At 53.3% G+C, this 27,030-nt stretch overlaps 7 protein-coding genes across 7 annotated transcripts; 4 read left to right on the forward strand and 3 right to left on the reverse strand.

Moving 5' to 3' along the window:
• Window positions 1-293: 293 nt before the first annotated feature.
• On the forward strand, window positions 294-2,976 carry PG997_001372 (BRO1-like domain-containing protein; the record flags this gene model as incomplete). The annotated part of the gene is made up of 3 exons (XM_066805687.1): window positions 294-1,245; window positions 1,308-2,272; window positions 2,296-2,976. 3 exons carry the CDS (start codon window positions 294-296, stop codon window positions 2,974-2,976), a joined length of 2,598 nt encoding a protein of 865 aa, XP_066675460.1.
• A 1,127-nt stretch (window positions 2,977-4,103) lies between these two features.
• PG997_001373 (uncharacterized protein) lies at window positions 4,104-6,659 on the forward strand (the record flags this gene model as incomplete). The annotated part of the gene is made up of 9 exons (XM_066805688.1): window positions 4,104-4,188; window positions 4,283-4,311; window positions 4,432-4,530; window positions 4,603-5,347; window positions 5,412-5,601; window positions 5,696-5,792; window positions 5,900-6,002; window positions 6,153-6,266; window positions 6,364-6,659. 9 exons carry the CDS (start codon window positions 4,104-4,106, stop codon window positions 6,657-6,659), a joined length of 1,758 nt encoding a protein of 585 aa, XP_066675461.1.
• Window positions 6,660-8,118: 1,459 nt separating this feature from the next.
• PG997_001374 (uncharacterized protein) lies at window positions 8,119-9,594 on the forward strand (the record flags this gene model as incomplete). The annotated part of the gene is made up of 1 exon (XM_066805689.1): window positions 8,119-9,594. One exon carries the CDS (start codon window positions 8,119-8,121, stop codon window positions 9,592-9,594), a length of 1,476 nt encoding a protein of 491 aa, XP_066675462.1.
• A 1,113-nt stretch (window positions 9,595-10,707) lies between these two features.
• Window positions 10,708-12,129, forward strand: PG997_001375 (uncharacterized protein; the record flags this gene model as incomplete). Its single annotated transcript, XM_066805690.1, has 7 exons — window positions 10,708-10,760; window positions 10,832-10,920; window positions 10,973-11,014; window positions 11,101-11,413; window positions 11,496-11,728; window positions 11,802-11,994; window positions 12,057-12,129. 7 exons carry the CDS (start codon window positions 10,708-10,710, stop codon window positions 12,127-12,129), a joined length of 996 nt encoding a protein of 331 aa, XP_066675463.1.
• Window positions 12,130-13,520: 1,391 nt separating this feature from the next.
• On the reverse strand, window positions 13,521-15,141 carry PG997_001376 (uncharacterized protein; the record flags this gene model as incomplete). Its single annotated transcript, XM_066805691.1, has 5 exons — window positions 13,521-14,033; window positions 14,147-14,535; window positions 14,617-14,803; window positions 14,882-14,907; window positions 15,039-15,141. 5 exons carry the CDS (start codon window positions 15,139-15,141, stop codon window positions 13,521-13,523), a joined length of 1,218 nt encoding a protein of 405 aa, XP_066675464.1.
• A 3,515-nt stretch (window positions 15,142-18,656) lies between these two features.
• On the reverse strand, window positions 18,657-21,623 carry PG997_001377 (uncharacterized protein; the record flags this gene model as incomplete). The annotated part of the gene is made up of 2 exons (XM_066805692.1): window positions 18,657-19,524; window positions 20,482-21,623. The coding sequence occupies 2 exons, from the start codon at window positions 21,621-21,623 to the stop codon at window positions 18,657-18,659; spliced, it is 2,010 nt and encodes a 669-aa protein (XP_066675465.1).
• A 3,144-nt stretch (window positions 21,624-24,767) lies between these two features.
• PG997_001378 (uncharacterized protein) lies at window positions 24,768-26,964 on the reverse strand (the record flags this gene model as incomplete). The annotated part of the gene is made up of 2 exons (XM_066805693.1): window positions 24,768-25,018; window positions 25,050-26,964. 2 exons carry the CDS (start codon window positions 26,962-26,964, stop codon window positions 24,768-24,770), a joined length of 2,166 nt encoding a protein of 721 aa, XP_066675466.1.
• Window positions 26,965-27,030: the final 66 nt, after the last annotated feature.

Below are 27,030 nucleotides of genomic sequence, written 5' to 3' on the forward strand. Positions count from 1 at the left end.
CAAGGTACCCGCGCTGGCTTTGTCGCTCGGCCAGGAAGACCCCGCCATATTGAATGACTAAAAAAGGCCGTTTCCAGCATGGCGGGATGAAGTCATTGCTGCTGTCGCGAACTTCGGCCTGTGCTCCATCACCGACCGGTTCACTCCGTTACTCGCTGCCCAATTCTGCCTCATGCATTTGACGGGTCCCTTTGGTTTTTAGATACCTAATTCTAGCAAGCCCTTGCGATTTCACTTCCTACTCTACCCGCCGTCCAAGAACCTTCCATCGGGCCACATAGAAATCCGACCAGATGCAAAACAACATCCTCGCTGTCCCCTTCCGCAAGGGGACCGCGCTGTCGCTGTCGACCGCGGTGCGGCAGTACATCTCGACCAAGTATGACCAGCACCCGGACATGTTCCGCCAGGACCTCGAGGTCATCGACGCGCTGCAGCGGGACGCCGTCAACGTCCGGGAGGCGCACCAGAGCGGCGTCAAGAAGCTGCAGGCCTACGCCGCCCAGCTCGTCTGGATGGGCGGCAAGTTCCCCATCGACATCGGCGCCGACTTCACCTGGTACCCCTCGCTGGGCTACAACACTGAGCGGCCCATCGTGCACAACAACCTCAAGTTCGAGCTCGCCAACATCCTCTACAACCTCGCGGCGCTCTACTCGCAGCTCGCCATCGCGAGCAACCGGTCCGCGACCGAGGGCCTCAAGACGGCCGCGAGCTACTTTAGCATGTCGGCCGGCGTGCTCAAGCACCTCAAGGACGAGGTCGTCACCGAGCTGCGCACGACGCCGCCCGAGGACATGGACGAGCACACCCTCGAGTCGCTGATGCAGCTGCAGCTGGCGCAGAGCCAGGAGTGCTTCTGGCAAAAGGCCGTTATGGACGGCTACAAGGATGCATCGATCGCCAAGCTGGCTGCACGAGTTAGTGACTTATACAATACGGCGGGCGAGGCGGCTATGCGGTCCGAGGCCATCAGCAGTAGCTGGATACACCACATGAGCGCGAAACATCACCACTTTGCGGCGGCGGCGCAGTACCGGGTAGCATGCGATTGTCTAGAGAAGAGGAAATATGGAGAAGAGGTCGCGAGGTTACAAGACGCAGTGGCATGCGTCAACGAAGGCTTAAAGGAGACAAGAGGCGGATACTTGAGCAAAATTGTCGTGGACGATCTCAATGGGCTCAAGAAGCGTGTGGAGGAAGACTTGAAGAGGGCCGAGAAGGACAACGACATGATTTTCCTGCGTAAGTGTGACTTACAATAAAAAAATGTTTCAGGGTCACGCACCAGATCTAACTTTACTCAGATATCGTACCGCCAAAATCCGAACTCAAGATCCTCGATCGCGCAAATATGGCTCTCGCACGCATACCACCGGAAGTGGCATCACCGCTAGACCATCTGGGAGAAAAGTTCGAGTTTGGACCAGCACTGTTTACAAAGCTGGTCCCGTACTCGGTGCATATTGCTGTCTCTATCTACGAGGAGCGGCGAGACCGGATGGTCAACCAAAATATTATTGCCGAGTTGGAAGTTCTCAACGAAAGGATACACGAAATACTGTCTTCGCTTAACCTACCTGGGTCCATACAGGCTTTCGAGAAACCTCTTGGGTTGCCTGGAACTCTGGTACAGCATGCCGAGGAAATTAGGCAAGCTGATGCGATCAGCCGATTGCAGCGCAGCTTTGCCGACATTGACAAGTTGAGAGCTGCCGATATAGCAGTGTTCGAGGAAGGAAAGGAGCTACTGCAGGCTGAGGAGGAAGAGGATAACCGGCTTCAACGCCGGTATGGCACTGACCGCTGGGCTCGTCCCGAAAGCCGGGCTGAGCCAACCCAGGGGGCAAAGCTTTGGAACCAGGTTGCGGAAGCGGAGGGTTGGTTTGGCAATAGTGCCAGCAGCGATGGGGTGGTTCGTGACAAGTTCCGCGCCATCGAGCCCATTCTTGCAGTACTCGCTGGGTCCGATCGGGGTATTATGGACTTTGTGCCATCCTCCCGGCGTACCGAGATCCCCGAATCCCTCAAGCCTGCCATCGGTCGTTTACGAAGTGCATATAACGACGTGACACGCCTGGAGAGTCGGAGGCGGCGCAAGGCCGAGGCACTTCGAGAGAAAGCCAAGAGCGACGACATCAAGTCAGACATATTAGTTGAAGCGGGGAGACTAGAGCGCTCCCAGGCTGTCGCAACGGCGATTGTGCCTGCTCATTTTGAAGATTTCTTCGAGAAGCGCTTGGACTTGCTCTACGAACCTGACTTGGAGCTGGTACAAAAGAAGGGACCGAGCAGGAGAAGCTCATCAACGACCTGATCCGCGTCAACCGCGAGTTCGAGAGCCAGAAGAAGATTGTGGGCGACAAGGGCAACCGCGAGCGCGAGCAGGCCCTGCAGAAGCTGGAGAATGCCTACTACAAGTACAAGGAGCTCGTCAGCAACGTCGAGGTCGGGCGCAAGTTCTACAACGATCTTAGTCGGATCGTGGGCGGCTTCCGCGACGGGGCCCGGACGTTCGTCACGGAACGCCGCCGAGAGGCGCGCATGATCGAGGACGAGATCAGCATGCCGCCCCTGCACGGACTTTCCCTCGATCACCAGCAGCAGGCTGCCCAGAACTACACACCCGTGCAGAGTCAGCAGGCGTCTCCGCAGCAGCAAAGCCAGGCTCAGTCGTTCTTGCATCAGCAGCAGCAACAATTGCAGCAACAGCAAGCACAACAGCAGCAGCAGCAGCCATCCCGACAGTCGGTTCACAGTCCGGTTGAGGCCCGCATACAGTCCTGGGCACCTCCGGCAGAGACTGTGGCGCCGCAACCCCAGCAGCCGAGGGCGAATCCGATGCAGGCCATGTGGAATCCGGAGATGGGGATCAAGTTCGGGGGCGGGCCGGCGCCCTCTGGAGCTGCTGGACAGGGTACGCCCAAAGGCGGCCAGAATACGTGGGACCCTAAAGGCGGGATTCGCTTTGGTTGATTTATGGGCTTAGACGGGAAAGACTGCATTGTACTATGCGAATGAGCGACGATATAGACCAAATCCGCGATGTCGCAAAGCACGATACAGAAGCCTCATACGCTGCGATAAGGCTTACAGGATAGACAGTTCCTGTGTGGTATACACACTTTATGTATCACGGTGTCGCACACCTTATCCATACATCCACGCTGCAATCTGGGATATACCCTTCTTCACGGGTTGTCTGGTAGATAGAAGAATAAGAAGATCACATGAAGGGTACGAAGTTGGAGGTAGCAAGAAACTGCCGCCAAGCACCAATCCAGCACCAACGAGCCTCGACGTGCGGCCTGCAGGATGGACTATGCTCGAATTGGCTGCTCCGACATCTTTTCCTTGGCCGATTGGGTTGAGAATATGGGACACTAAGAAAAAGTGGCATGCATTTATACTCCACCTCGAACAATGAGCCATCCACACACAATCGAAAGTTGTATGTTTAACCCCCGGGATGGGTGTGGGTAAAATATGTGGTATCCATCACACCACAGCCGGCCGGCTTCGGTGAGAATGAGTGGGAAGGGGAAGGAAAAGGCGGCCGCGCCGTAGAGAGCGCAGCAAAGCCGACGGACTACCCCTTCCAGGCACACCGCATCTAACATATGTTGATGTTTGTTAGTTGTCGTGCTGTTTACCCTGTTTGTTGGCTCGATAGTCTCGAACAAAAGTTGCGATGGAACCCACCCACCAACCTGCTTTCGTGAGAGATGGAGGGGCAAACAAATCCCTGCTGCTGCACACCGATGTGCGATAGTGTGCTGCTCCCAACAACCGGCATTCTTCGCTTAGATCCGCGAAGGCGGCGCGGCGGGCTTTTTGCTTGTGTCTTGTGGTGGACCGACCGCTGGACCCCTAGATCCCCGACGAACTCGAGTGGCGCCGATGCTGCACCCTCTTTATCGGTAGTTGCCCAACCGCGTCGAGCCCGATTTTGATTTTGATTTTTCTCTGGCATATATAGAAGATCCTCATAGACATCTCTCTCCATAAAAAGGCGTATGGAAGCGGTTTTGTGTTGATTTTATTGTCCCTTTTACGGCGATTTTTCCACATTACAGTCCTCTAGATACCTACCAGCCGGCGTGATGGCAGTCGCCGTACCGCCGCCCCGGAAAAGGGCGCGCCTGAGCGGCGGGGCGCTCATTGGTGTCATTACCCTTGTTGATGCTGGTAAGCAGTGATCTCTTGCATGATCCCCATACCGGAGAGGCCTGATGCCTTCGTTTGAGAGGGGAGGGGATATGCTGATGAGATATTGTGTTAGTCTCTTCGTGCTGGTTTGGATACTGTCAGGTAAATAAGACGTAACCTTTCTTTCTGTGTACCTGGTTATCGACCAATCCATGATGTGCTGTCGCAACGTGATAGGAGGGACAAAGGGGAAAAGCGATTCGAGCTGACCATGGCGAACAGGGTGTCTTCGCCGGTGTTCTGGTTTCCGAGGACTTCCAGAGGCTGTTCCCTCAAACAAATGATGCGGCTATATCCGGTATCGTTACGAGCTGCTTCCTGGTACGTAGATTCCCAAACCTCTTCGCTAAAACCATACGAACCCATTCCTAACCGGAACCCCAACGATCGCAGCTCGGCGCCTTCTTCGGCGCCATCGCCGCCTTCATCCTCGGCGACAAACTCGGCCGCAAGCGCACCATCGCGCTCGGCCACTCCCTGAACCTCGTGGGCGCGGTCCTGCAGTTCACGAGCTGGCACCTGCCGCAGCTGCTCGTGGGCCGCGTCGTCAACGGCGTCGGCATGGGCATGACCTCAACCATCAGCCCCGTCTACCTGGCCGAGTGCGCGCGCTCGCACCTGCGGGGCCGGCTGCTGGTCGTCGGCGCCAGCTCCAACGTGTCGTGCTTCTGCCTGGCCAACTGGATCAGCTATGGGATGTATTTTCACGACCATGGGGCGGGCGGCGCGATGCAGTGGCGGTTCCCGCTCGCGTTCCAGTTGGTCTTTGCTGCGGTGCTGGCGTTGTTGGCGTGGGTGCCGGAGTCGCCGCGGTGGTTGCTGCTCGTGGACCGGGATGAGGAGGCGTTGCGCGTTATTGCGCAGATCAGCGGTGGTAGTGGTGGCAGCGGCGGTTCGTCTTCCGACGAGAGCAGCGGGAGTGATGAGACCGAGGAGGGGCGGAACCAACCGCAACAAGAAGATCCCCTGGTGGTTGCCGAGTACCGTTCCATCAAGACGGCCATCCGGCTGGAGCGCGAGAGCCGCGTGCCCCTTATCGATGTGCTGTGCCATCGTGACAAGACGCAGAATTTCCGGCGCCTCTTGCTGGCTTGTGGGACGCAGTTTATGCAGCAGTTTTCTGGAATTAACGCATTAGGTGAGTTTGAAACCCCCTTAAATTTCGCGGAAACTTCGTGTGGCGCTGCGGATGTCGCCAACAGACCAAGTTCGAGCCGATCCTTGTGCTGACAGAATATATCACTCAAAAGGCTTCTATTTCCCGACGCTGCTGCATGAGAATGTCGGATTTGACGAACAGATGAGCCGACTGCTCACCGCCGTCAGCGGTACCATCTACCTGGTCGCCGCCTTCTGCAGTCTGTTCGTCATCGACCGCATTGGACGCCGAAAGTATGTTTTCATCTGATACCCACCCCCTCGAGCTGAGCTGTTCGGACCATACGGATACTATTGAGACTGACCTCGGTGTGCGCTTTTCGTCTAGGCTGATGCTGAATGGAGCCGTGGGCATGGCGGTCTGCCATCTCATCGCGGCCATCTGCTTGAAAGTGGGCGAGGACGATCCATCGAAGACTAAGACGGTGAGTACCCAATCTACGCTTTGAGGATATTTGGGGCGTCCCTTTGCCGGGAGCACTAAGAAACTCCGGAGAGAACTGATGCTGACATTCGAGCCGTATGGTTGCAGATGGGCAACGTGACAGTCGCCATGTTCGTCTTATATCATGTCTTTTTCTCGCCGACCTGGGGCGGTGTCCCCTGGGTCTACTCAGCTGAGATCAACTCTCTCGGTAAGCAACCAACACCTCCCAGGAGGGCTTCTTCCCACCATGGCCAACCCCTTGCTTCTGCTTTTTATAGGTCAAGTCATGTGAATACTGACCAATGCCTCCTGGGTAACCTGTGTTATGTCGAATTTCCGTTCTAACACCCAACGACAGGTTGGCGCTCACGCGGCGCGGCGGCGGCTACGGGGACGAATTGGCTCATGGCGTTTGTCGTGGTCCAGTTCACCAAGGCCGGCGTGGATAACCTACGCTGGGCTTTCTATCTGAGTACGTTGGAGCTTCCCCCTAACCACCCTGCCCCTTGCTTTGCCTTCCACCCACACACTATTTCTGGCCGACTAACTGACCCCCTACCCAATGTTAGTCTTTGCCGCTTTCTGCATATGCTTCGCGCCCATCGTCTTCTGCTTCTACCCCGAGACCTCGAACCGCACGCTCGAGGACATGGACCAGATCTTCATCCGGAACCCGTCCGTCCTGGTCTGCGGCAACGACGAGATGACGCAGCGGGCGCGGCCCCAGGCGCTCGTCGACGCGGAAACCGAGAGGATTTCTTCTTCCGCTGCTGGTGATGATACCAGTGGGGGCGGCGGCGAGGACTCAAACTCGGGTCCGGGTCCGACGACGGTGGTGGCGGTGAAGGCCGGGCCCACGAAGTAGAAAGGTAACAACATAACACTTGCTGATATTGCTACATACTCTGAAGTACGTGGGACAGGTAGGCACAGATCTCTTGAGACTACGTAACGATAAGATTAATTCAAGAGAGCTTGAGATTGGTACGGAGACAGAAGGGGGTTTGACGGGGTCATAGTCTTGTCAATGGCTGGCATACTGATTGTAAGCTTACTTTTACGGACGAAAACCGTGCGATCTTGATTTGAGGCGGGTGAAACGGTTTTTCTTGTCCAGGCTCGCGAAACATGGTGTAAGACATGATAATCGGTGCCAAGCAGCTGCCTTCAAACTTACTTACTTTGTCGTGGTGGCCGAAAGCAAAGCAATCCTATTCTGATCTATCGGCTCTCCTCGGTCTTATTTTTCTAATTAAAGCAATACTTCGGAAGTGTCGATGCTCTCTGCCATTATCTGAAAGCCTGAGGGTTTCGAGATGTTCAGCTGCAAGGAGGATCCGGGACGGTTTGCCAGTTAAGACAGCCATCCACCGATCGACCCGGCCGAGTGGCACGACCAACGTCGAACCAACCGGTCAACCAACTGGGGGTGGGGCAAGAAGACTTTTCCTTGTTCGTTATTTCCACGCATTAATAGGTTCATACGTAACACCATGATCCAACTCCAACGCTTGAAATGCGTCTATGTGCGTGTGTGTCCGCGCGCGCGTGTGTATGGAATGGGCCTCTCAGCACATCTCGGGCCTCGAACTTGTTTGTCGGGCCCACGAGATTGGCCAAAGCTGAGAAAGGAGTCGAGCATCGTAGCGCACGGCGGGTAGGGCGTCATGTCGTGCATCCATTCCATTGGTTCTAGAGCCGCCTCTCCCATCTCCGTCCCTGGTTCTGTGCGTGAGACAGACTCGGAAACGAATCTCAGTGGATGCCGCCGATGACACCATATTCCCGGGGCAAAGCGCTTGTGGCCTCTCTGAATCACCCTGCATGTTTGCACCTTCCACGCAGCAGCGTGGCATTGCAACATACCAACAAACCAACGGCATAACCTCCCTCTCGTCTATAAGAGTGGCCATTAAGGGAGGTCAAATGGTTACTCCAAATGCGGCCCATTATGCCATCAGCCCCATCGTGTCATGAGGCTTCCCTCCTGAGCTATCCCGCCATTTGTGTAACTTCCCACTCGCAGACACGAGAATCCGCGGCTTCTTCGTAATGTGGTCTTGTACAAACGGAGGAAGGAAGGAACACAACAACTTTCCACTGATTACCCCAAAGTATATTCTCTGGGCCGAGCAACGTCGTGACTGCACAAAGTGTCAACCTTCCCCAGCCTTTTACATAGCTGTCTTCTGGAGTTGGCATTCCTCATTTGCATCAACTTGTTTCCTCACTCTTCCACTCACTCAGCAAATGGTGAGAGGCGAGCTGGAGGACATAAACCCCACCGAGGGCATCGTCATAGACTTGTTCTCATGCAACCAAGGATGGCTACTCAGCAAATATACGATCACCACAATGACTTCGATAATGCAGTTCCAGTACGGCCAGATACTGTAACCACCAGACTCGACTCTTCTGTCAGCGATTTGGCGAAGGAGACCCTGCCGAATGCAAGTTTGCACAGAGATCCGCCGGACCTGATCCAAACGGCGCGCTACAAGTATGCCTCGACGTACCGCAAGATATTCTGTGGGATATTCACCATCAACCTCGCCGTATTGGTCACCGTCTTGGTCGTAACCAAGGCGAACCCGGCTTCGTGGATCGTCGTTTCTGTCGCATCAGCCAACCTGATGTGCTGCCTCCTGTTCCGCCAGGAGAATTTCGTCAACCTCATGTATGAGCTCTTCACCTGTGCCCCTCTTTCATGGCCTCTCGGTCTCCGCAAGCGCCTCGCCAAGGTCTATCACTATGGCGGCTGCCATAGTGGTGCGGGTACCGCCGCGGTGGCATGGTACTTCCTGTACACGGCGCTGGCTACGAGGGACTTCGTCAAAGATCCGCAGACAGACGTCTTGGTCAACATGGTGACCAGCTGGATCGTAGTGGTGATGTTCCTGTTGATCCTGACCGCAGCGCACCCAAGCTTACGCCAGCGGTATCACGACTACTTCGAGATGTTTCATCGGTTCGCGGGCTGGACGGCACTCGTGAGCTTCTGGGTCCAGGTGGCGTTCGCAGTTCAAGTGCGGGCGAGACAACAGGGCCGGCATGTCGGCATGGTCCTCATCACGTCACCCAACTTTTGGTTCTTCTGGGTTTCTACCTCGTGCAGCCTGCTCTCGTGGTCGCGCCTGCGACGCCACGCCGTCTACCCCGAGAAGCTCAGCGACCACGCCACGCGCCTTCACTTCCGCTACCGCCCCATGCAGCCTTTCTACGGTGTCAAGCTGAGCGACGCACCGCTGACCGAGTGGCATGCCTTCGCCACCATTCCGGACACATCCGTCACCGATGAAATGGCGGAGAGCGGCAACAGCAAGATTACGGGCTTCAGCATCGTGGTGAGTAATGCAGGCGATTGGACCAGTAAGCAGATCGCGTCAACGGAGGGGGGCCGGAAGCTCTGGATCCGTGGCGCCCCGCTCCACGGCGTACTCTACACGAGCCGCCTATTCCGACGCATCGTGGTCGTGGCGACGGGCTCTGGTATCGGACCCTGCCTATCGCTCATGTTCGCGAATCAGACCCCGATGCGCGTGCTATGGAGCACGCGGGACCCTCTGAGGACGTACGGCGAGACCGTGGTCGCCACGGTGCGCAGGGCGGACCCGAACGCAGTCATCTGGAACACAACGGAGCAGGGTTATCCGGATATCGTCTCCGAGACGTACCAGCTAGTGAGGGAGTCGGATGCAGAGGCGGTGTTTATCATCTCGAATCCCAAGGTCACGGAAAAGGTGGTGATGGGCATGCTGGTGAGGGGTGTGGCGGCCTATGGTGCTATCTTTGACTCTTGAGGTGGCTATATTGAGCCCTTGCCGACCTCGCTACATGTTGTTGGTTTGATGCGAAATGAACAAGGGAAATGGTCGTATGTAAATATTAGACCACAGTGCATTAACTGACGGAGCATATAGCCTGAAAGTACTGAGATGCCTTGAAGTCACCAAGGGGGATATCCCATTCGAAATAGAAATTTGCACTACATTGAACCCATGTTCGGACATCTATCTGCAGGTGATACGGTAAAACTTGCCTTCTGTGCCGGAGGAGGATGGTCAGTTGGCAGGTTGGATTACGTTTTCGAGTCGTTGGTTTACCGACTAGCGAAATGTGATAGGGAGGAAGGCAGAAGGCATCTCAATTCGCGGATCGCGACGAGGGCCGTCGGCAGGGGCGTGCATGATCACAGTGCACCACATCCGAGCTGCTGGGTAAAAATAATGTCATATGTAACGCTGGCCCTGTTCCTCGGGTTGTAAATAGCACATAGGCAGTGCCGACGGCATTCTACTTGAGCTGAGGAGAGAATATAGAAGCAGCATGATGCAGGTGATTCGATGTCAAGTACCTTTCAGTCGCATCCGTAAACGAAACCCCGCACCGATTGCAGAACTAATTGGGTACCACCACAGTTGCGGAAGTTAATGGGATGATCAAATGTCCTGCGCGTACATAATCTACAAGCCGTACAAACGGGGGATGGGGTTGTGGTTGGGGGGGAAGAACAGCGCAGGATCGGGATTGGAGGGCTAGGGGTGCAGCAAAAAGAAGGAGCGAACCAGATTGCCGGGTCCAGTTGCACAAGCAAAACAGGCACATCAACTGATCGATCTCATGCACGGATGGAGAGGTCTGGACGTTTCCCTGCTCGTGCTTTGCTTACTTGCTTACTTTACTTATGTTCCGCCTCGATCTTCCAGCCCTGGCCGCGCATGCTTCTATCAAATCTCACTCACTGCTTTGCTTTGACCTAGACTTGGTATCATTGGAAGTCACAGTTGAAATTACGCTCAATACCTGAGGACCTCCATTGTGAACTGCCAAAGACCCCTGTCCTCGTGCCCGCTATCGCACAGTCCAGCATTCTTACGTCAGCAGCTCTCCGCCGCCTTCATCGTCTCGCTGTCATGCCTCCTCCTATGGCTGGTTATGATACGGATACATATGGCCGCATCCCAACGTCAGTGGCCCCCGAGAACCCCATGATGGCTCTCAATCGCTTGACCGTTTCCAATTAACCCGTTCGCATAGACCATTCTCCATCTACGACAACGATCCGTATTATGGGTCTGTAACTGAGCCGAGCAGCGGAAGGACGTATCAGAACTTCAAGCCCGGTCGTAAGTCATACGCTTTGAAACCTATGTCGATGCATTTCCTAATCTACTACAGGCTACCCACTACCTAACGACGATGCCGAGCAGGATCGATTGGGTAGGTCCACTCCTTTTCAACCTTCGCGCAGTACCCACGAATTGTGACTTGTCAGATTGAAGCCTGAAGCTTAACATGCCTGCCAGATTTCGAGCATACCCTGATAAGGATCACATTGGATGACAGGCTATACTTGTCTCCCATCAGACTCGATCGTACCAAACATGTCTTGGACGTTGGCACCGGGACCGGCATCTGGGCCAACCAATTCGCTGAAGAGAATCCTCAGACCCAAGTTCTGGGCATTGATCTGTCTAGGATCCAGCCCTCGCGTCTTCCCAACTGCACGTTCAGCCGAGTCGACGCTGAGGAGGAGTGGATGTACTACCCACTCAAATTCGACTTTGTCCATCTACGCGGCATGAGCTCCTGTTTCGATAACCCCAGAGGAGTCCTCAGGTCAGTTTCTCAGCTTGTCCCATCCATGGGCCGCCACCACTCAAAGGTAGATAAATAGACGAAGCTAACATGTCGTCAAAAGGCAAGCGTTCTTAAACATGAACCCTGACGCCTGGATCGAATTCCAGGATGTGTCTTGGCACCTTTTCTCGGACGACGGCACAACTGAAGGCACCTACCTGGAGCGGAACAGACAGCTGCTATCGGCAGGTGCCCAGGCCATGGGACGAGACCTGCACTGGATCCTGTACGTCAAAGATTGGCTCAAGGAATATGGCTTTGTCAACATAGTTCACAAACAAATATTGTTGCCATGTAAGTCACTTATACTACGTCTTCGTAATGGCTAAGATTAAGGGGAGCGCTCTTGTTCTAACAACGAAGACAGTGAATGGGTGGCCTCGGGAGCCGAAATGGAACCTGATCGGAAGATACGTGGAAGAAGATCTATGCATGGGACTTGATGGTATGTCACGTCGCCTACTCACTGCGGCCGGACTCCGGGAATCTCAAATCGATGAGTTGATGTCGCTGGCCAGAAATGATATCCGCAATACCAACATCCACGGCTACCTTCCCTTGTAAGTCCTTGACGACTCGACCCACCAATGTAAGTAGTGCTCTACACTAACATTACTTTTAGCCATGTTGTGTATGCGCAGAAACCATCCCGCGAAGAGATGACCCGGTGCGGCGCTGCTGAGCCTCACCGTTAATGAAGGTGGCTCTGTGATCCATGTTCATAATGGAAATGCTGAGCACCTTTACGAGATTGAGGCTTCCTAGAGATCAAGGAACAAAGTATTGAAATCAAGAATCGAGGGGACCCGACAAGGCTGTGTTATGCTCACACCTGGGCAGCCCTTTACACGTCCACCAATGGATATTGCCCATGAAACAACGACGCAAGAATCAAACGGGATGACGAGCGGAGCGAAAAGCGCGAAGGTTTGGATGATAGCGGCATATTTGGTCTTTTGATATACGGTTTGCGGTACACACACGCACACACATGAGTGGTCTGGTAAAAAAATAAGAGCGAAGATGGTGGATTAAAACCTTTGTTACATCGGAACGCTTCTGCCACTTTTCTGCCAGGGGCAGATAAATACTACAAGCCTACGCCAGGGTAGTGATGAACTCTAGATAGACCTGGTTGGTAAAAGTAATCTTACCTTGATATTGAATTAATGTTCTGGTGTGAGAATATCTTACAGACGGTCTCAAGTGGTAGCTGGTAGTGTACCAAACCCTGCTTTGGGATCTATATTTGGCTACTTGTTTGAGGCACTTATACCGTCCACTTACTACTCGGGTTGAGGGTTGAACAGTTGTCTAGACTCCTCCGAAGTTACTTATACAACCATGAGGCATAGCCAATACCAGCCCATTGGCCACTATGATGTCGGCGGGCAGACTTCCTGTTCTCGTCCATTGTTCCTATAATTTCCTTCCGTCTCCCTACACTATAGCATTTTCCCTTAACGTCATAGTAGTAACCTCTAGCGCAACGAACAGATCCCAGTAGTTTACATTCGGCGTCTGGTGTGTCTGTGAAAGCACGCGGTGCAAACTAGCGAGAAAGAGGGCTGTGATAGTAGTGGCGAAATAATAGGGGTGAAAGTGGTGCATGGCTTCAGGGGCTACGCACTACGCTTCTTACTAACTGCAAGTGACTACTCTAATTTGGATTATATGGCCAGTGATACGACTGTGTTGCCAAAAAGAAGTTTGCCGGGGCTCCCACTGAAGCAGAATATGAGTAATACATGTAGCCTCAGCTGTCTAGTTTTGCTTTATACAGTTGTTGATCAAGTGCCTGGAGGGTGATTACATGTAACCCCCAATCCGTTCCAAACTCCAAAACAAGGATGAATATGAGAATTGTTGGTTGTGTTGAGTATTATATGCTTGTAGGTGGCAGTCCCGTGACGCCCGTATTTACTTCACTTTATACTACTCATTACCAAATACCCGTCTGGTTACGTCCCGTGCATACTCCTTTTTCTTTCTCATCCCTCGTAGCCGGTCTTGATGACCCAGCTTTCATAAAGTCATTTCCCACCCCATTTTGTTTTGTTCTTTTCTCATGGCCAAGGTGGTATTCTTACACACGTCTTGGCGACTGCTTCTGGAGCTCATAATTGTCATACTCGTCATCATCTCCACTGCTGGCACGCGTGGCGGACACTTTCGTCCGGCCCGGGTACTCGCGATCACTGCAGCCGCCGCTACCTCTCGGACTGCTCGTGTTCTCGTCACCGCTGTCTCCCTCGCCGTCGCCGATGGACTCGGCGACGAGGTGCTTCCGCGACGTCGCCGTGTCGAGCCGGATCGCGATCGTCGAGGTCGACGGCCGCTTCACCTTGTCCGCCGCGCCCCCCTCCAGCGCAGACAGGTCGACGTCGCTGGCGCCGCCGGCGTGGTGGTGCTGGATCACGCCCGCCTTCTTCTGGAACCGGTCGTCGCTGCTGCCGCTGCGGACGCCGATGGGGCCGGCGTTGGGGTCCTCGCCGCGCATGTGCGCCAGAAGCCGCTTCGGCGTGAAGAGCGGCTTCAGGGCCGGCACGCTCGCGCAGATGATGCCGACGTTGATCTCGACCATGGACCAGACGTTGATCTGTACGTGTAGAAAAAAGGGGTCATCATATTAGCGGGCTGGAAAAGAAAAAGAAAGAAAACCATACAGCTTTCACATTATGATGAGCTTTGGGGAGGGGAGGGGAAACTCACAAAGTTTCCGTCCAAAAACGGATCCTCCGCCAGGGTATACGTGTAGATCGAGTAGAGCCGCACGCACGACATGGCCGTCGCGAAGACGAAGGCGCCGAAGACGCCGTAGAGGACGAGGCGGTGGCCGCGGCGGATCTGGAGGGCGCGCAGGGTGCGGAGGGGCATGGCGAGGATCCAGAGGTCCATGAGGATGTTGAAGGCGGACGTAAAATAGAAGAAGGCGGTCGTGTTGATGCACGAGGCGGCCCGGGCGGCGGGCGCGAGGGTCGGGTCCCACTGCCGCGACAGGGGCTGGCACTGGCCGAAGGTGACGGAGATGCAGACGACGAAGAAGACGGCCAGGAGGGCGTGGGTGGCGTGACAGGTGATGCGGAAGGATTGGCTCAGGGCTGTGGTTGTTGTTGAGTTGAGAGTTAGAGAGAGAGGACTGAGTTGTGGTGGACGATAGCTTGGGAGTTGCTGTTACTCACCAATGTTGTAGTACATGGCCACGATGGAACACTTGGTTGCTATGATAATCACGTAGTACATGATCTCGATGGCGTATGTGAGCTTGAGAAGCGTTTCCATCTGCGCTATCGTGAGGGTGAGGATCGAGTGGCCCAAGCCGGCGTCCCGTGCAAGAACGAGGCAGATGAGGTAACCGATGGTGAAGAGCTAGAATTTCCATGAAGTAAGTGGATGTGTTTAAGGCACCTATGCCAATGATCCTGGGTTTTGCTCTATGTGACGTACAGTCGAAATGAATATCAAAATATCGTCTATTCCGGTTTTCTTGATTATACCAGTTCGAATAATGGCCCGAATAACGACAAGAAAAGCTTGGAGGCCGGCCTTCGGTCAGAAATCTCACTTGACACGATATGGCAGCGGAAGAAGAGGCAGCACTTACTTGACATAGACGTCAATACCGACGAGAGTGTGATCAAGGCCAGTGTCTGGTCGAACTTGTCCGGCAGCTTCGACAAGTCCATCGTGCCGTCCATCGAAGCCATCTTGACGGGAAGGATCGTGATCACCGCTCGCTTACAACGAGATCCAGTATGTTGCTTCCGAGATGCTGTTTGTTAACCGACGAAGAACTTGAGCATTGGAGGGCAATTTACGGAGATCCCTCTAGAGGAGAGCCGGGTCTCTCTGTCCATTATATCGGCCGACACGGCCATGGTGGAAAAGGGAGGACGAGTTCGCGGAACACGAACAAGACGGTTGGTGGGTACACGGAATCTAACAAGCCCTGCATCGATCTGGGATCAAGACTGGCCCTTCCCCAGGGGAGGGCCGTTCGGGATTGGCTGAGTGAGGGCGAAGGTCGAGGGATGTTCCCTGCTAGGATCGCGATTAGACGTTGCATTGCGGATCTGGGAGATGGGGCCTCACCCATTTGCCCATCTGCCAGCCATGTGCAAAAATAATCTCCCTCGGCCGGAGTCCACTGCCCATGGACGTTATACTCGAGCCAACTCCGGCGTCCACCTTTTGGAGGAGACGGATAGACGTCAGGATAACGGAAGATGCCATGAGCTAACCTCAAGACAGCTTCCACCTCGTCGAGTCGTCCTTCTGCCGAGGTGCAGTCTGTGAACTGGCTTCGCTGGTCCATGTCAATTGGCGCTCGTGGAGTCCCCGCGACGTGGTTGTCGCAAGATGGCAAGATGCCGCGAAGATCCTGCCGAGAAGCGACGAGTGGCTTGCTTCGACCGTTGCAGAATGTTCATTTAGTATGCCAGTGCTCCCGAAACCAAAAATCCAACGGCTACTAGCTCTAGCACCCTTCTCCGGCGCTCGTGATGCTGGCGCAAGTGCGGAATACGGGTTCGGACTTAGCACTTGGAAGTACCTATTGCTTAGCCCTGTGGGGTGGGTCCCGCTCTAGCAAAAGCTGCAATGAAGGTGTCTGTGTGGCTGACCCTCGTCCGTCTGTGTTGTGTGTCTTGCCACCACACGAGACCCATTGCCTACAATGGCAGTAAACTGTATCAACCTGAAACGCAACATCCTAGGGGAGAGGGAGAATTGTTCCGGAGTCTGCTGTCGTCTTGAGTCGTTGGCCGTCAGTGCTACATGCAGACATGTACGCATCCTAGACACCCCCGTCCGGCAGTGTCGATAAATGGGCCAGAAAGTGCCTTCTCGGGGTCCGAGTGACCGGCGATCAGTAAAATTTTAAGCTTATGAGTTTAGCATCAGGAAGGATCTTCAGCAGTTCACGCGCCGCGATGGAGAATGTCGCATAGTGCTTGAGCGTCGTGCTATAATGAGTGCGGATCGGCGTATTCAATCTGCTCTTCCCTCTTCTGTGTTGGTGAAGATGCAGATGCGCGCGATTAGCTGCGATGCTGGCGCCCCATAACACCCAACGTGGTCTCGTAATCCTTAATCAAAGCCAGAGATCGATCCAGATCCCCAACCCCAGTCCCAAGATCACAGAACACCAGAAGGAAGTTCCCCAACGCCTGGAAAGAGAGCTGTCAACGGCTGAGGTTTTTCCATACCACGTCGCAAATGATAAATCCGACAATCAGACGGGGCTTAGCCATCCCATACCATACGAGGCATGCTTCTTGACGGGCAGGGATCCGGCCTGTCTACTAGCGGCTCCCTGTCAAGTCTTTGATCCACCCGGAGCAGGATCCGAGATTTTCGCTGAGCGCGCACGACATGCCGAGCCGAGTGGCGGCCGCCGAATTGCCCGTCCACTTGTATGTGACAGGTAGCATCGAGCTCCCTGGCGGGAAGTTCCGAAGGGATGCAATTGCTGGACAACCGGGAACCATATCAGCTTGGTATATTATATGCACCAACAAGCCCCCTTATGTGAAACGGTTTTGGCCAGATCTTGGACCTATTAGATCCAGATTGTCATCCACCCAGTGGCTCTGTTGGACCGGGTATGGACACTGCGCTTTGGTCTCCTTGCATTAAGTCTGTCGCCTTACCATTTTCTCAAGACTTGTATACCGCAGCCAAGGCCGCATTGGACCGCTCGTCAGGACAAAAGGGACCTCCCTGATCCATATCTGGTGGGTTGACATCTCGACCTTGCTCCATATCTAATCAATCTAGATACACAGGCGCACCACTCAGACCTCATCAGGCTGCTGGTCAAGGATTTGGATTCCCAGTTCTTCTTACCTAACTAGCAAAAGGCGATCTCTCCTCTCACTCGTCTTTACTATAACCAGTAGTCATTCCGTCTTTTAGAGTTTGCTCAAGGCCGAGTGCGAGTCAGTTCACACCGTTGAGTAGTCAACCCTCACTTGGCGCGCTGAGGGTATGTATGTTCCTGGAAAGGGTCAAGGCTCGCCGCGGGAGCGGGAGGGAGGGCTAGCTGGTGGTCGTCGTCTTGGCATCCGCTGATGATGTCGAGCAGGGCAGCGGCGCAAGGGGGTTTGCAGGTTGGTGGTGTCGGCCCATAGTCTGCTCTCGCACTTGGACGGCACGCCGCAGTCTTGATTTGACCGGAAATCTAACCCTTGGGGTCCCCGATGCCCCAGCTGTTTTTGTCTTTCAGCTGTGAGAAACCCGGGAGTGGAAGTCAAGATCCCATGGACAAGTACGATTTGATTATCACTTAGCTGATAGTATTCGGAGCACATTGTGTGTCTCCTGTTTCTGTCAAGTATGTCTATTACGTACAACGGAGCCGAAGCTCAGGAACCTGTTACTGGTAAATACCCGAACCACGAGCAAGCCGTCGACTCTCAAGGTGCTTGATACAGGGGTCACTGAGCAGGGGCTCACACGGCCGAGGAAAAGAAAAACCCCGGGCCAAGCTCAAGCTATTCAGGTTGTCTCCCACCTTACCCAGGTACTTGTTATTTTTATTGCAATGAACTTTACAAAGTCAACATAATAACGGAACAATCCAACGCTGTGAAAATCGCCCTGTCTGAGCGTCCGAGTTATGCCAATCTAGACCACACGAGACGACGGATATTACCGTCTGTATATACACAAAGATCCAGATGGATATCGAGTTTGGATACATTAGAGTTTGAGTATAGCCAAGACCACAGTTGGCGAAACCTTATTACTAACAGTATACACTCGGTTGCAAACTATCCACCGCACAGTTCCACTCGGATTGTGTTTCTATATTTGACCGTTTTCTCTTTAAACTATGGTAGCATAGTTTGAGTGGGATAAAACTTATCTGTAACTGAGGGCTCGCTGTCACATATCTCAAGTTTAGTCCATCTTTCCGGTCGGCTGTGGTGCCATGCACCACTGTCTGTCTGTCAGCTCAGCCAAATACTTACTGGATCTGCTTGCCGCTCCTAAACAACGGGGTATGGCTGGCCTGATGAGCCTTTGTTTGGGTTAGTTAAGTCTTCAAGTAGTTATCCACGCGGGTTTGTAAGCGCGAAGGACGTGTGTTGAAGACAATGGCAGCACTTGTTTAGTTACTACTATAACAGTGTACCAGATGAAAGATCTCCCTAAGTAGATGGTTGTGATATGAGCATGGTTACTATATAAAATATCGAAGAGCCTTTCTGGCTCTTACCTATTCAGTGATCGTGAATACTGCCGCTCCTTGATCCTCTGCAGCGACCATCGTTAAGCCAGCCTCCGGCTCACCAAATACCCATCCTTCTGCCCGCATGTCTCTTACAACCGGCCTCTCCTCGCCCTCGACGGCGCTTCGAGAACTCAAGTGATTCACGTCATGCAAATCCACCAAGTCCCTCAGCCTGCGGGCCACGTCTTCCGTCTCATCCATACCCGGCGCCCGCACAAGCGGAAGGTCGTCCGGTAACGTCCACCGCGCCACCTTTCTATTCTTCTTCTTCCTCTTCTCGCCCTTCTCGCCCGGCCCTTCTTCATCACCACCCTCGAGACTGCCAAATGTCCACCAGCAAATCCTTAAGTGAGAGCTTGGCGTGATCCTGTACACATCGCCAGGCCGCAAGAACCGCAGCAACTTTTCCTGCACAGCCTCGTCCGCCCTCCCCAACTTCCGGGCCAGCCTCGCGGGACTCAGCTCCCACACCACCTCCGCACGCCCCCGTCCCACCGGCGGCACCGTCACAAAGTCGAACCCGTCCTCCTCCTCTCGCCGCTTCAACAGGTCCGGATCGCCCGAGACCCGAATATGCGTGACGCGCTTGGTCGGCCGCAGCGGCAGCTCGGGCGCCGGGCACTGCGCGACGTCGTCGACGACGATCCGGGGCGAGTTCATGTGGAGGAGGGCGAAAGCGTCGCCCGAGGGCGAGTGGTCCAGACACGAGTACTTGGCCAGGACCGTGACGGCGCGCGCGGGGAACGGGGACGCGGTCTGCTCGACGGCGGCCACGAGCTGGAGCGGCTCCGAGGGGTATGGGTCGTGGACGGAAAGGGGTGTGCGGCGGACTCGTGCGCAGGCTGAGGGACAGCTGCACTTTGCCCCCGGCTTGCGGCGGCTGGTCCTTTTGGGACGCCATCTTGATTCTTCGCCTTGTACCAAGACCAAAAACACGCTGATTCACTTAATCGATCAGTCTAGTGAACAGTAGTCTTCTCAAGTTAAAAGGGGCTTGGCAATGTAGATAATCATAAGAAAGGTCTTTTGATGGCGACTCGGTGCTTGGTGGATAATGACGATTGCAGGTCTTGGAGAATGGGGTGATTTGGCTCCCTATAACTCAGCATCAATGCAGTTGGTTTTCCGTTCAGCCATTATTAGTCAGCGGCGTCATTGGGCTGCCTTTCATCATGATGATAAAACATACATCCGGGTCGTCAAAGGATTATCATTGAACCATGGCATTTACATTTATATAGCTAGTTGGGGCTCCGCCATCGCAGCTAGAGATAAAGATTAACCAAAGTCCCCCTAGTTCATCCATGAACGTTATGCACTCCTCATACGCCATGACCCATCCTCCTCGTGACTCCCAGTTCTGCCCTTTCTGCCTGCAGTAAGCTAGCAACGTACCACAGAGTCCAGATTAAGTAGCACTGAACGCTCTCTCTCACCAGATGCCGTCAAGTGGCCAGGGCTGGATATTGGCAGCGTCTCTCTGGTGGCCGTTCAAGGTATACGTGCAGATACAGTCCTGTTCCAGAATAGCCACCACCCTGGCATCGATATCCGCTCTCTGTCTCGGGTCATCCTTGTTGGTGGCGGAGAAGACTTCCAGGTGGATCGTCTCCAGGCGCTTGAGGCGTTTTTGGCCGCGCGCAAACTCCAAGTCCAGAGGAAACATGAGCATGAAGGTGTCGAAGTCGTCAACCTGAAGGAACAAGAGCTTGAGGCTTCGGAGATTGGGAGGAAGCATGTCCGGGACTCGTACCTCTTCGGCGATACCTCGTGTTCTGAGTTGATGGTACTCGATTTCGAGGTGCTCGACGTGGGGAAGGTGTGGGAGGCACCAGAGGCTTGCCCTTGCCCTCGAAAGGCACCCGCCATGCCCGTCAATCGCAACCGCTCTAGCGTGCCCGCGCGCTGCTGTAAGGCTTTGTTCAGGTCCCGCCGCGGACGTTGGACGCTGAAGGCCAACGGCAGGGTCATGCAGTCAACTCTGAGGGTTCTCAAAGCGGTTGCCTGCTCCACGAAGCAAGCTATATCCCCCAAAGGAGCCTTCAAGGCAATGTTGATATCCTCCAAGTTACTGGCCCATTTGGGATCGGGTTGTTGATCCGTATTTCTAGTGCACCATGACTTCCACAGGTCTAGCCGCCGCAGACTGGGGAGGTGCTCGAGGAAATCCTGGCAGAACTGGACGCCGGTCCATGGCTCTCTCGTGGTGGTGATACGATCTGGCTGCAGACGAATCGTTGACAAGAGTGGCAGGACAGGACTCTGGTCACCACTGCCTTGAGTTGGGAAGTATTGCAATAGGTCGGAGAAAGGTCGCATGGGTGAGTCCGCAAGCGGGCTGACCTGTAGCAATAGGGTTTGCAGTCTGGGGGTGAAACAGAGTAGGATGGCCAGTAGCTTCTGGGGTGCTTGCGGGTCGCTGTTCCAACCCTTGATCCCACCTACTACTACCCCTGTCTCGAGATGTCTTGCGTAGGGCCAGATCTGTGGTGCCGGAACTTGGGATGAAGGCTCGAGGAGTGCGGCTTGGACGAAGAGTCTTTTCTCGGCAGGCGGCAAATCCTCAAAGACGTCGCGCACAGCCTGCCACTCTTGATGCACTAATTTACGCTCGTCCTGGCACCCATCGCGCTCGGTGGGCCACAGCTTCAGCGCACAAGCGAAGTGTCGAATGTGCAATCGCAGTGACGGAGAGGTAGCTAGAGTGCGCAGCAGTTGCACAAAGCTTTTGGGGCCTTTGGATGGATATTCAGGGTCGGGATAGAGAATGATGGATCTATATAGCCAAGGTTGAGCTGCCGCGGCAAGCGTGTGGCTTGTCAAACAGATGTTGCGAAGACAAGCTTGTGTGGCCAAGAAGGTCGAGTTGGGGGCGTAGTCGCCCAAATCCAAGGGTTGCAATTGGAAATTGGATGCAATGTTGCTCCAAACCTCCAGCGGCAAGCCCGGCATCTTGAGAGGAGTAGAGCTGGATGCTTGTGGCGTGATGAAAGCGATGAAGTTGAGTGTGAAGGTGATGATGAACGTGATGATGATGATGATGGAAACCGAATGAAGGAAGTGTGGTTCACCAGCTGGGCATCCCAGTTTTGATTTCACACCTTTGAGGCGCCTGATGATCAGGCCTGGTTGCAATTGTACAATTCTTCCAGTGTTGAATTCGCTTATCTTGTTCCAGTGAGGGGCATTCTTGCCAGGCACCTGCGTCCACTGACTCATCATCATCTGCTACGTACCTCACCTTTGATTCTAACCAATGGCAATAGCAATTATGAGAATGGGTTTATTATTACAAGCACACCTGTGTTGAATTGAAGTGGCTCTTTACTCATTGTGGTGGTACGTAAGAATTGTCAGTCGATCATCAGAAAAAGGAACCGGAGAAGTACTGGAAGTTGTCCGTGTCTCCAAGCGTTTAAAACTGTACGCGATTGAATAAAATGGAAATGAATATAGATATTAATAATATAAATCAAAAGTATCACCTCAAATTCTGAGTTTGAATATCTCTTGACATGATGACGCTGGTGATGATGAGATTGCGCTGCTTCAACCAATCAGCTGTAAGAGCTGAGATCGATGCCGCTGACCCGAGCGACTCTTTACTGCCTGGATGCCTTGACAGTAGCGAGTCACTCGATCTGCTTCGTTGTCGTCTTCAACTTTGACCCGGCTTCATAGGGTTTCCGAGTGCTGAACCGGCCTTGGGTTTGGTAAAATTCAACAATTGATTCAGCTACGCAGCTACCGTTCAATGACAATCCAACAAGCCAACAGGTGGAATAGACACGCAACTAGCAGAGTAAGAGTGAACCTGCATCAACGTTAAGAATAAATTGCCTGTTCAATATACGAGTCTTTGCTAGATGTATGAAGGGGGGTTGAGACGTGATATGGATTTCGAGACCACCCATGCACCACATGTATGTGCCAGCTAATACCTTCTTTTTGAGCCAATGTGTGTGTTGAGTTTGCTCGGTTTTGAGTCACTTGTTTCCGCTGGCCTGCCTGTATGAGTCGAAAAGCAATAGGACAAAAAAAAAAACAAGTATGTGCCAGCTATTCCCGAGACACGGAAGTTGCTCGAAGTTCTCTCACCTGCCTATTTGTATTCTGGCTCTCAAACCGGTGTATTGTATACACATATCCAGCACTGCAAGTTACTGTGAGGCTCTGAAGAACTTTGTAAAGGGCTCCTGGTGAGGTTATTACAAATGCGGAAGCTTTGAGAATGCAAATAATAGTTAACTTACTTACAAGGTTGGATGATACTCTCCATGGCTAACATCATGATAGCAAATCATCTTGGTACAAGGGCACATCTCAGGGGCCGGGAAACAAACGATCAAAATATTTGTCACCCACGACCGTTTTTCTATTGCGGACCAGAGCAACCGCTATATAGTCCCGGACGTATCATAACTCTCCTGTAGCAGCCCAGCTTAACAACTCCGATATGAATGGAAAAATAAAGTAGCCATGGGTATAATGGTGCATGGAAGGGGATATTCAAGAAGTCTACACGAGATGGTATGATAAAACACGATGATTTGGGGCAGCTGTAGTATCAAAAACGATGAGTAATCCAAAGCTGATTGCTACTATGGTGTCATGTTCCCAATAGGTGAAAACCAGAAGGCCTCTCCTCTGGTCAAACCTCTCTACCTAACTGAAGGTTCAGAAATTCCAGAAAGAAACTTGGAGAATGAGCCATGGTGAGCACTGGGCCAAAGAATTTGTGTCATATCCCCAGTCCAACCTCCTATCCGGCGGAAGCTACCCCGTCCGTACTCGGCCAGGATATGAGAAATCAGATCAAGCACCTTATGAGGCACCGAGAAAATGTTGGCAGAGCCGTAGATCCATGCTCGTGGCACGATGATAACAACCACTGTCACTCCGAAGGAGTAACGGATGACGGTCTGATCAATATCAACCTACCAGCCTATGTGGTGGTCCGCAGACAAGTAGATGCGTGGGTGTCAGCCGCAGGGAGACATTTACGTGACTACACACGCAATAAGAGAAGATCATTCGTGTATTGGAGCAGCATTACCCGCTGTCAACTCTGAGCCTCCAGCGCGTTGTCACCGAAAGATCACATGAAGGTCCTACACAGGGTCGAATGTCCTCTCGGTCGGGTCTCTGAAAGAAGGTTTTGTTGAGCCCCAGAGTACACCCTTTCTGTGGGAAGCGGCAGACTGGCCGCGAAAAACGGAGCGTCACAGATGAAGTAAATAATAAATGAGCAGCAGGCTACATGCTTCGTGCCGTTTTGCCTTCAGTCATTCTCATGATCCTGACGACTCACTTACGTGTACCTGCCTATCCGCCTTCAGACCAACATCCCACTCATGAAAGAACCGAGAGGCGCTTCAAACTCGAGGATCAAATATCCCTTATAGTTACAACAGTTCACATGTAAATCTTTAGTATTGCGTGTAGTCGATCATGAACAAGGATCATCATGAACAGCCGCTTCAGGCCCACCAAACGAAGACCAATTTCTGTACAAGGTTGCTTATCAATCGAAGGGTTCACTGGCATACTTAACTCACCATGGTGCCCAGTGAGACCAGACATGACAGTCTCATTATGGTGTCCACGAAGGTAAGCCCCACTTGTGAAAGACTGTCAAGGGTTAGAAGTATTGGCTCTCATCTTATTGCCATTCATCCCATCAAATTCGTACATGTATCCAGGCAGACATGGGCCAAAAGAAAACCAGGATGCATAACGTTTTGTGCATTCATCGCAACTATATGCAGTATCTTTGGTTTCTATGTCATTACAATAATATTTCATGATGCAAACGGGCACATGTTGACGTGCCTTCGTATGTTTGTTTTGGGGTATCAGGTCATCCTAGCCAGGCTCCTTTCACAGGCTCCTATAATGCCAAACATGGCCACGCAAGTTCATCCATACAATCCGTCAGAAGTGGGTGAGCTTGGTGGCGATTCAGGGTCGTAATAATTGCAGAAAAAACAAAATCGACTCCTCGCAACGCCAAGCAAAATGAGTAGTCGTACAGCAGAGATGGCCCAAGCAGCAATTGTTGTGCACGGCGCAGAGATTCGGACAGGAGGGCGTTCGTCAATCATCGAAATCTTCGTCACGGCCGTTCCAGTCAGGATCTTCCTCTTCCTCCTCGGACTCTGGGCCGCCACGGAAGTCGACCATGGCAAACTGCTCCTCAACGACTCGTGAGTTGTCGAGTTGGATCTCGACGATATTGCACAAACGTTGCACGGGCGAGTTCTTGGTTGGGTCGGTGTAGACTTCTGCGGAAAGCTCGTCATCGCTCTCTCCATCGGCATCATAGCTCTCGTTGCCAAGTCGTCGGGCTTCTTTTCGGACCTGCCCCCTTCGACTGACCCTCTCTGCCACTTGTAGCTGATGCCTCGTCTTGTGTCACATCGGGACTGGATATGATTTCAGCAATGCGAACACTCCGTCGCATGGGCGTCGAGCAAGCTTTGAGGCTCTTGCGACGTCCAGGTTCTAACACCGCCTGCTGCTCAAGTTGCTTAGCCAAACGAGAAGCATCTGCCACCGAAGTGGGTACAACCAGGGGCCGCTTGAAGATAGTTTGCAATCGCGGGGTCCAGTAATTCCGCAGTTTCGTTCGCACGTTGAGATTGCATTTGAGCTTGATGTCAATTGCCAATTTGCGAAGATGAGGCAGACGATGAGCGCTGGTCTCCAAGCTCTTACAAAAGATGTGCGCGGCCCGATAAGCCTCGTTGAACTGGAGATGCTGCATATCGATGCACCGTAGCTTGGTCGGCCAGGTCGGGATCTGCTCGGGCTCTAGGAAAACATCCCAGAACGGCTGATCATCGTTGTAGAACTCATGGTGGCGGAAGTATTTTGTGTTCACATGAATCTCCTCCAGATCTGGACAAGCTGTGCCCAATATAGGTAAGAACTGAAGACTGAGAGACTGGCAATGGTTGAGCACGATGCTTTTGAGGGAATGGCCGCGATCTCGCAAGAAATCGACCATATGCTCGGCCTCGACGTCCCAACAGTTGATGAGCTCAAAATGTTTCAGATTTCTCGGCAACTGCTCCAGTAGAGATCCGTTCGCCACGGTCGAAGCTTCCAATACCAAATGCTCCAGCTTCGGCAACAGTGTAATGGTAGAGGCGAAATCTTGGATGACGGGGTTGTCCATGGCAGCAATGGCAATTGGATCCTTAATCTTGCTTGTTACTGACGGGACTTGGAAGTTGACGAAGGTGATCTTGCGAAGGAACTGGAAGCTTGGCGCTGAATGTATTGAGCGGATCTCGTCCATGGACCAGGCAGAGGGTATAAGACGAGCACTCCAGCTCCAACTCTCCAGAGGCAGGTACGTCAGGCCCTCATCGGTTAACTCGGGATTGCCCATAGGGGGCATGGACTGCAAAGCGTTGAACAGCTCCGGCGAATATTTCCAACGAACCGACTGGTCTAGTTGACGCCAAGGTTTCGCATCAAGGGCTGTATACAAGTCGATGTGCTTGAGACGGGGCAGATACTGAAGTAGCTCCTTAAGATTGAGGTATGTGCCCATGTTCTTCCTGCTAAGCGTTTGTTCAACCTCGATACGCAGCACCTCAATCTTCGGTCGGTAGTTGAACATGGTCGACTCTGGAGGCGTCATAAGTGTGTGAAGTAGTTGGTGTGTCGAGAGCGGTGTCAGAGGTGGTGTCTGATACAGCGCGGTCAAGGCAGGTTCGGCCAAGATCTTCGACGCCCGGGCAGATGCTAGGAGCGTGCGTGAAGCCTCGGATTTAACCTCCTCGCGGGCTGATAGATCGCGCAGAGGCGCGGCGATTTCATCAAAGATGGTGCGCCACACTAGGTATGGGAGTGTTGCCCAATCGCCAGCCAAGCTGCACACATCCCGTGACTGAATGGCCGCAGTCCTGGTTGCACTATTGTTCGTGGGTGTTTTCTTCTTGACAGGGCTGTTTCGCTTGCGTGGTCGCTGGGGTGTTCTGGGCGAGCCAGCACTGCGAAGGGTGCGTTTCGAGCGGCGAACATCCTGACTGCTACTGGCGGCTCTTTTGCGCTTTCCACCGTTGGCCTCGACACTGAGCGTCTGATCTGCAGATGAATCGGCGTCAGAGGCAGAACCATCTGAGTCATCATCAGAAGATTCGCGATAGTTGCAAGCGCTAGCACGAGTGGTGCGCACAGGTATCTTCTGTTTCGCGGTTCGGGCTGGCAATCGGCGGGTAGGGGTTCGAGGTCGTTTGTAGTCGGAGTCGGCGCCGAAATCCTCGTCCGAGCTACTCGCCATCTTGGATCGCAGCGATGTAGCGTGAAAGGGCGTTCAACAGGTGCGTGGTGAGGTGAGGTGAGGTGA

This window comes from Apiospora hydei (genome assembly GCF_038363865.1).
Source record: "Apiospora hydei strain CBS 114990 chromosome Unknown utg000002l_segment0_segment0, whole genome shotgun sequence".
Lineage (NCBI taxonomy): Eukaryota > Fungi > Ascomycota > Sordariomycetes > Amphisphaeriales > Apiosporaceae > Apiospora > Apiospora hydei.